The 9,046-nt window shown below is 34.5% G+C and overlaps 2 protein-coding genes across 2 annotated transcripts; one reads left to right on the top strand and one right to left on the bottom strand.

Moving 5' to 3' along the window:
• The first annotated feature begins 1,922 nt into the window (after nucleotides 1–1,922).
• On the top strand, nucleotides 1,923–4,270 carry LOC114738604 (1,4-dihydroxy-2-naphthoyl-CoA thioesterase 1-like). The gene is made up of 3 exons (XM_028926672.1): nucleotides 1,923–2,344; nucleotides 2,438–2,629; nucleotides 4,041–4,270. Exons 1-3 carry the CDS (start codon nucleotides 2,210–2,212, stop codon nucleotides 4,191–4,193), a joined length of 480 nt encoding a protein of 159 aa, XP_028782505.1. The 5' UTR covers nucleotides 1,923–2,209; the 3' UTR covers nucleotides 4,194–4,270.
• LOC114738603 (uncharacterized) lies at nucleotides 4,179–5,765 on the bottom strand. Its single transcript, XM_028926671.1, has 4 exons — nucleotides 5,306–5,765; nucleotides 5,102–5,152; nucleotides 4,842–4,975; nucleotides 4,179–4,732 (listed from the first exon to the last, which is right to left on the bottom strand). The coding sequence occupies exons 1-4, from the start codon at nucleotides 5,762–5,764 to the stop codon at nucleotides 4,645–4,647; spliced, it is 732 nt and encodes a 243-aa protein (XP_028782504.1). The 5' UTR covers nucleotide 5,765; the 3' UTR covers nucleotides 4,179–4,644.
• Nucleotides 5,766–9,046: the final 3,281 nt, after the last annotated feature.

Consider the following 9,046-nt stretch of genomic DNA (forward strand, 5'->3'; position numbering starts at 1 on the left):
AAAAAGGTGGCGATGATGATTATCTTCCTTTTTCCCACCATGTAACTATATATTTAATTAAAGCCACTTGGGATTTCGTAATCTTCCTTAGATGATTATGAACACACTTTTATGATTTATTACACAAAATTATTTAATATTCAGATGTCACATATCATGTGTTTCTCTCTACAAATTTCCTGATCTTTTATGGGTTTCTCTCCATTTAAAATACATATGCGATCTCTAATATAAAAGATACTAGAAGAGTTGAATTTAGTTCTAAATATAAGAATACAAATGATTTAAGAGAGTATTTTAAAAAAATTGATACATATATTTAACAAATAATTAATTTAACTAATTTTTTAATTTAACAAATTAGTTAAGTAGACGCTATATTAAGGATAGCTATGTCAATTTTTGGAATTCATTTTTAATTAGTGTACTGAGAAGTGCTTTAGATATTTCTGGACTTCATTTCTAATTTTTCAGAATCTGAGAGACTTTCCGAGATATATTTTTGAATAGCCCTTTTTGTAATGTGGAAAGTAACTTTTTTAATTTATATACCGTTGAAGATTTACAAGTGAATTCAAACTCGATACGGATCCTTGCTTGCGTGAATGTGAATGTCTGCTTCATCGAGTTTATGTGGTGAGTGATAATGAAAATTCATTTGGCTAATAATTCCAATAACAATTACTTGACAACATAATTCCTTATTTATTTTAATTTATTCAGTTTTATTTACTACTGAGCTTCATGGAAGCATATCTTAGGGTTCAATTTGTGCTTCCTTCTCCATCTTTCAATATATTATCTATTTTTTTCACCACTAATATGCTGTCAGTTGTAGTCAACAAGATGAAACATTATTCACTGTTTGGATGGATATACTACTATATTGAATCTGACTTCCCTACGTAACGTATATAATTCCCCCCGGTCGGTCGGTCTAAGATTTTTTCCCTGTTACGTAGAAATGTACTTTATCCCATTATTAACTGGCTTCATGATTTGGGGGGGGGGGGTGGTCATCAATATTCCTAAACTTACAAAAACAAATTCACTAAAATTATTATCACAATAAAATGTGTTGAGAAATTAAAATCATGCCAACAACTTGATGCTATTAAGGATGAGCAATATTTTTTTTTTCTCCGAAAAATCAATTACCATATCTTTGCTCTGTATTTAGGACCAACTAGGATTTTAAAACCCTGCTGGGTAATTAGGGACTGTGGGGTTAGCAAAAAGGGGAATAATAATTAGAGATGAAGGATTGTGGGGTGTGCATTGTTCCAAAGGCAGTTTGATAGATGATGAGCCTGCTTGCTTTCCTTTGATGGGCCGTGGGCTGGGCCAGAGAACAGAACAACAAAAGGAGTACGTTTGTATTGGGCCATCCGAGCATAAAGGAGTGAGAGAGAACTTCAGCGGACCCCATGACCCAGCCCATCAAGGACTGGACTCGACTTGCTCGATTTTAGCCCAAGTTAGTCCAGCCCCCACCAGATGAGGAGTACAAGACTAAAAACACTGGACCGGGCCCCAGGTTGATATTCGACCCGGTCAAACTCAGTTCACATGCTCCCCATTTCAAGGATAAAATTGATATCTTCAAAAATTGTTTAATAAAAAATATTTTGAATTATATATGTATTTTAAAATTTCATGTGATAAATAATATAAAATTTGAAGGATTTCCTGATAAATTTTTATGTTTTAAGATGTTAGCAAAGTTAATTTTGAATCGAGAAAAAGATCACAAGGATGACCATTTAACAGGATTTTTTTTTTTTGACGAGCCATTTAACAGGATTTTGGCATCATAAGTAGGAGGGGAACGAAATTGATTCAACACGTGAAAGGAAAAAAAAAAAAAAAAAAGAAGGTTAAAGTAGAATATCTGGATATGAGCAAAGACAGAGAGGCAGCAAGTAAAATTTAGCATCAATATGAATGAAGACAAAAAGGCACGTGTCTGTTCTTTACAATAGAAAGCAGAAACAGTGCTTAAAGGGAATTTGCTTGGAGGTGGAATTGAATTGAGAATCGACCATCACCACCTCATCTTCCTTCAGCCACCTACCCAACCAGTGGCACCCACCCACCATTCCTTCTCACGAATGGTCCGAAATACCCTCTCCATCAACGACTTCCTATAACGCTTCAACACTTAGACTTCACCAAACATTTTCCATCTTCCAAGGCCCCAGCTCTTTCAATGGAGGACGAAGCCTCTTCATCATCAAAGACCGCAGATTTGGATGCTCCTCTTCACGCAATTGGCTTCGAGATTGAAGACGTCTCGCCCCACAGGGTGGCCGGCAGCCTCCCTGTGACTCATAAGTGCTGCCAGGTCAACCCCCAACTTTTCTTCTTTCCCAATTTCCCCTTCTTTCTTCTGCGCTTGATTTACTGAAATCTCAATGTTTGTGGTTACCGAATTTAGCCGTTCAAGGTTTTACATGGAGGGGTGTCGGCCATGATCGCAGAGGGCCTGGCAAGCATGGGAGCTCACATGGCTTCTGGTTTCAAAAGAGTGGCCGGAGTTCAGCTCAGCATCAACCATCTCAGACGCGCCGAGCTGGGTGACTTGGTCCATGCTGAAGCCACCCCTCTTCATGTTGGCAAGAGCATCCAGGTCTTCCTTCCTCTTTCACATTGCATCTTTGTCTCTCTTAGTTCCTTCCATGCACAAAGGTTCAGTTTATGAGCTTTCTGGTATCAATAAAAACATCACAGAATCACAACATTATGGGTATAAACTAATAAACCTTTAATTCCTTCATACATTACCCACGCCATAAGCTGATGCTCTGCTGTTAGCCATCAAGAATTAAACGCGATTTAGTCCTACCATTTTATATCCTCTCATTCCCATTTCGTGACCAAATCACCTTGGAACCATATAGACCAATAATGACCTTGCACAATTCTGGTTTTTTTGGCCTCCTCTTCCATTAAGAACAGTCGATCATTTATCCTCCAACATCCTCCCTCCCTTTAATCATTACTCCGAATTCCATCTGCTGTACCTGTTGCCACAACTTCCTTATCCTGCATCCAAGCAACTTGATTCTGATGTAGTGAAATTCATAGCAGGCTCATATGTTGTCAGCACTTAGCTGTTGAACATCACCTTATTCCTGTAAAGCCTGATTTCACACAGAGCCAAGGCCATTAATCTGGCTTAGTCCGCCACTGCTAATGAAATGGATCGACTTAAGAAAACCGTAGAATTATAAATAGCAACCCCACCCCACCCCCCCCGGCCCCAAAAAAGAAGAGAGAGATAAATGGATGCAAGTGTTTCCATTCTTTACTCATAGAACCTCTGTCCCTAAACTGTTATCATCTCAACAATCGACATAGCCACATTCTGGTTTCCGTCTCTGCCTCGTGACCAAATCGTTATTAATCTGTTCATTTGACCAGTTGTTGAAAGAAACTGCTTGGAGATCTGCCGAATAACTTGAGAGTTGAGAAGAAAAACTATTACTAAAAAATTGAAAATTCCAACCTCTTTCGTCAGTATATGAACATTTTTCCGGCTAAACATGATTGATATCGCCTCAGCATTTCTTTTTTTGTGCTTGAGTTTTCCTATTCGGTGAAGTTGGAAGTGCTCTGGTCATCATATATTTAAATTAGCATAGAATGTTTTCTACTTTACTACACATAAACCAGCAGATAGAGAATTGAACCAATACAGTAATCAAGCTCACCCCAATGTTAAAGTTTGAGTTTGGTTTCAAGTGAACAATCAATTAATTGGCTGTTTCAGTTTTAATCTGCAGCTATTTGGCAGCTTAGTATCGTTAGCTTAAGAAGGATTGAAAACACTATCCGTTTCATTTTCCCTCGATGTGGCACTGGGCATCACACCATACCTTCTTACTCTTAGGAGAAAATGTTCACTGGATTAGGAACTACATGCCCCATAACGAGCAATTACATGTTGGTTAAATTCTACAACATAGAAGTCATATGTTGCTCTATTCAAACGTCATAAACAGACCCTGCTCATCAAATTTTACTCTATTTTGAAGCAGGTATGGGAAGTGAGAATTTGGAAGATAGATCCTTCAAACTCTCAAAATAGATCCTTGGTATCATCGTCTAGGGTTACTCTTCTAAGCAACATGCCAGTCCCAGATCATGCAAAAGATGCTGACAAAGCTCTCAAGAAGTATGCAAAACTGTGAATATTCATATGGTTTGATTTGTTGAGTAATAAGTACAAGTCTTCTGTAACCAGAATTGCATCAAGTCAAAAAAAAAACAAAGAATTCCTGAGATGCACAACATGATCATATCTTTTTTCGTGTATTTATGTATATGGATAATGAAACATCTTGCAATTAAAGGTTCAGGAGAAGCGTGGAAACTAATCCCACTACGAAAAGAAACACTATACACGATCAGCTTTTCTCAGCATTTTGCAATTACAGCACCAAACTCAAAAGAACCAATGGTTTCCTTTAATTTGAGTTCACTAGCTGCTTCATTTTCAACTGAACCAGATGAACGAACAGGCCTGACAAGCATTCAGCAATTCCCACATGGCGGTAAGTTCAGAGATATAGTTTTTTTTTTTTTTGGTTGGGGTGTGCAGGAGAACGTAGTGGTTATCTAGGCAATTGGGGATATTCAGAATTAGGATATTGAGTCCTTGTTCCGGAAGGATCTTGCATCTCTAGTGTCTCTGTCATTCTCTACCGTGCGAATTCCAGAAATTTCATGCCTTGAAACGAAGGGAAGACATCGCACCATCAGAGATAGACTGACAGAAAAGGCTTAAACTGTACATCTATACCAACTTATAACGAACAAAGGAACTCGAGAAGTATCACCTGAGATTTCTAAGTTCTTGAGCTAAGTCGTTCACCTCCATACTAGAAAGTTTGAGAGAAGATAAAGTTCCCGGTACCTCTTCTGAGGCAACTTTAGACAATTTTTTCATTGAAGCTCCTAATCTTCCAAAAGCCTGCGCATGGCATGAAAACTCACCAATAAATGCCAGCCATTCTAAACATGTGCTATAGATGTGCTAAAACAGATGAAAACTTAATTCTTTGCTCACAACACTGAATAGAAATCCTTTTGAACTTACAATTACAGTTGGAACAGATACCAAAGCCACTGAAAAGAATGCACCAAAAGCCTACCACCAAAACACCAAAAAGACAAACTGATAATGAGAAGAAATGACCATGAGAAACTAATTCAAGTTTCATATGCAAAAATATGCTTCCAAACTCTGTTTTGAATACCAAAGTCAGTAACAAATAAACAGAGAGGGTTAAAATAACAGTACCATGGAGAGTGAAAACAAGAGAGACAGAAGCCCCAGTTTTGGAGTGGGTCGAAACCCTAGATTTTTCACCGCATGAATGAGCGGAGTAGTCGAGACAAATGACTTTGCAGATGATGTGGCTGGGATCGACTTGGATGTCTCTGGTTTCGAAGTTAACTCCGATGAGATGGCTGATGCCGAAGTCGTTAGACGTCTTCGAGGAGTTAGGGCTGGAGCAAAGGAAGTGGAGATCGTCGTCGCCGGTTTCAGGGGAATCGGCAAACTGTTCCAGAGAAGCACAGACTGCGATTCCATTAGGCCCAACATTCTTTCAAGCTCCTTATTGTAATTCTTCTGGTTATTCTTTAGGAATATATTTGAAAATAAAATGTTGAGAAGAATCAATAGAAGCCTTCCTGCAGAAGCTAGTTGCCTCTGAAGTGGACGGAATGGAAGAATCAATGAAAGAAGGGCATGCATACAAGCCCTCCCGGAAAGTGTCCCTATGGCATTTGGAGGGAGAAATATCGCTAATTTTAAAATCATACTCTTTCCACTGTCAAATAATAGTGCAAGGAATAATTATATTGATATTTGATATACATGTATTCATAATTAATAAATTAATACATATGATTACAAATGGATGGCTGTCTGAATTTTTTTCCTTCCTTTTTCCAACGATTTTTTTTAATATTTTGTACATTATTACAACAATTGACTTATAATTTACCATTGTTTATCGTTTTTTTTAATGACATTTATCGTTTTTACTTTTACCTGAAAAAATCAAAAGTATTTAGAAGCCTTAAAAAAATTAGATAGTCATTGAACCCTGCATGTTAATGAATTATTTCTTATTTTTAAGGGTGAAGTACGTAGAATATAGTAGTACTATGTCATTTGTGCATCCAATATCTCAATTTTATTTGTGATGCATCTGATACTTTTATATTATTTTTTTTATGAACCTGGTTTTTTCTTAATTTTATTTATTATGATGATTTATGGTGTTCAATGCATAATAAAAAAAATCAAAAAAATAATATCAGGATAATAGATATATCTGAAAAATAATATTATGATACTGAATTTTTTTTTTTAAGGCACTGGAAAGATTTGGTATTGAGCACCGCTCTACCCTAAAATATGACAAGCTCCTTAAAATGTCTCTATGCAAAGTCAGAAAAAATAATAAATATGAGAGATAACATGAATTAAGATTCTATATTTATTATCAAACACAACTCCCTAACTTTTTTTTCCACTTAACTCCCTAGCTAACTTTAACATTTATGATAAAAAAAAGTAGTAATCATAAGAAAATATTTAGATCAAGTTTTTTACATTCATAATGTCAAATTCTCTAATCACATATGACTATGTATTTTATTTTATTTTATGTGAATTTATAATTAAATAATAATAAATAAAAAATAGTACACTTACCATATGTGATTGGAAAATTTGTTGTAATAAATATAAAAACTTAGATATAAGTATTGTATAAAAACCTAGATATTGCATAACCCCAAATCAAAAATTCCTTAAAAAAATGTATTATTATTGCAAGTCAAGTGTTGTCTAAATTTGTTAATATATACTACCTCCGGTTTTTAATATAAAATCTTGTTTGACTTTTATTTTGGTCCTAAATATAAAATCCTAATCCACTTTGTCTTTCATATTTATGTATTTTTTTTCAAAGTAGTCCTTCTAATAATAGTAGTTCTAATCAATACACTTGATTATCAAGAATATTTTAGGAAAGACAACAAATATTTAAATAAATATTTAACTTAACTTCTTTTCTTAATCTTTTCACATTAGTCAGCTAGCTCTTATAATTAGGATCAGACGTCTAGTTTTAATAGGCACGATCAGGTGATAATTTCTCTGTTACTTTTTACACTGAATGATTTTTAGCTCACCACTCTCATGAAATGAATGTTTAGTTCTCTGGTAAAAAAAAAAAAAAAGAATGTTTAGTTCATGACAAGATTTTTGTATTTGAGCTCTTTCACTGTATTCCCTGTATATAAATTCGCTACAAAACTAGGCTTCGGTCTTTTGCCTTTCTAGTCACGCCAAAGTAATCGAACTTTCAACGACCTACAATTCCAACTCTCTGGGAAGCCAACATTTCATGCAACTACGTTGCTTACCAAATGATTTGTTTGAATTCTTCTTTAAAATGTATTTTTCTGGGGTTACTAAGTCTGACAAGAAAGCAGACTTTTATTAACCAGTCTTGTGCACTATACATTTTGATACAAATATCACCTGCTCCGAGACATACCGACTTTATGTTAAATTATATATAATGATATACTACATTCACTTCTAAATATAAGAACTAATTGACTTATTTAAATAGATTAAAAAAACAAATTAAATTAATTATTTGTAATAAATAAGTATTGTCTTTTATAAAATATCCTTACTAATCAAGTTTGTTGGTTAGAAATATTATTATTAGAATGACTATTTTAGGAAAAAATAAATAAATATGAGAGACAAAAATGGATTGGGTCTTATATTTAGGACCAAAACAAAAATCAAATAAGATTTTATATTAAAGACTGGAAGCAGTATAAAAGTATATATATTTTTCCTATTTCTTAATTTCCTAAATGATTGAAAAATGTTACCCCCGGAATAGAGAGAAGGTTAAAATGTAAAAGGATAGCAGAGGTCGAATAAATTGAGAAAAATAGTAAGACGATAGAGATCTGGACGCGGGTCAGACGCGCACAGAAATAAATTTCCATTCCAGGGCATTTTCTGGATTCTGGTATACCCCGTCGGCTTATCCATCAGTTTGATATTCAACTTGACAAGGTTTTTATTAAGCGCAAAAAAAGAAAAAAATGATGGCAACTCTAGCTTTTCCACTTCAAACACATTATGGTACTCTTTGCACGTTCTTTTCCTTTTGTTTTTTTTACCCCTTGGACTGACTAATGCCATGGAATTCTTGAGGCTTCTAAATTTCCTGTAATATTCAAATCCTCCATTTTTCATAGAATCATCCGAAAAACTCCGTCTGATCTCTGAGATAAGAGTTAGATGGAGTTATATTTAGTTTTAAATAGAATACATCAATTTATTTTGTTGTTCATGTTTATTGTTTTTTGAAACTAATTTACGTAACTTGTAAATTGATATAAAATCTAATGTTGTACATAAATATTTCAATGATGTTGAGTTATAAATGACTAATTTGTCTCTTTTTTCAATTTATGTAAATTAAATTAGTTAAGGAGCCATTATATTAATAACCAGATGTAGTATTATTTAGCAATATGGATACAAGTTGGCTCCATGTAAAAGGAAAAAACAAAAAAACAAAAATCAATATTAAAGGATATCAAGATTACATTTATATGGACATCATTAAAAATAAAAATGCAGTCTTAGGATCGAATGTTGAAAGGTGACATGATTGTTAAATAAAAGCAGTTGCGTGCAATGCCTCTGGTTGAACACAGAGAGAGAGAGAGGGACAGGGAGAAAAATCTCCATGGAGGAAGCAAAAATGATGATGATAAGATACAAGTCATAACTCAGTGAAAGGTCGACCTCCTTAAAAAAACTACTTAATACATTTGATTTGCCTATTTATAATGCACTTCATTGACCTGTATTTTATTAATTATATCTGTCTATATTTTTTCCTAGACCGTGACTCATCTTGGATATTTTTTAACATTTTAATTTCTTCAGGTGTCCCGGATTTTCCTTTCAACCATCAAGGAAATT

The sequence above is a fragment of the Neltuma alba genome, unplaced genomic scaffold, assembly GCF_004799145.2.
Source record: "Neltuma alba isolate B1F8T4 unplaced genomic scaffold, ASM479914v2 tig00013636_pilon, whole genome shotgun sequence".
NCBI lineage: Eukaryota > Viridiplantae > Streptophyta > Magnoliopsida > Fabales > Fabaceae > Neltuma > Neltuma alba.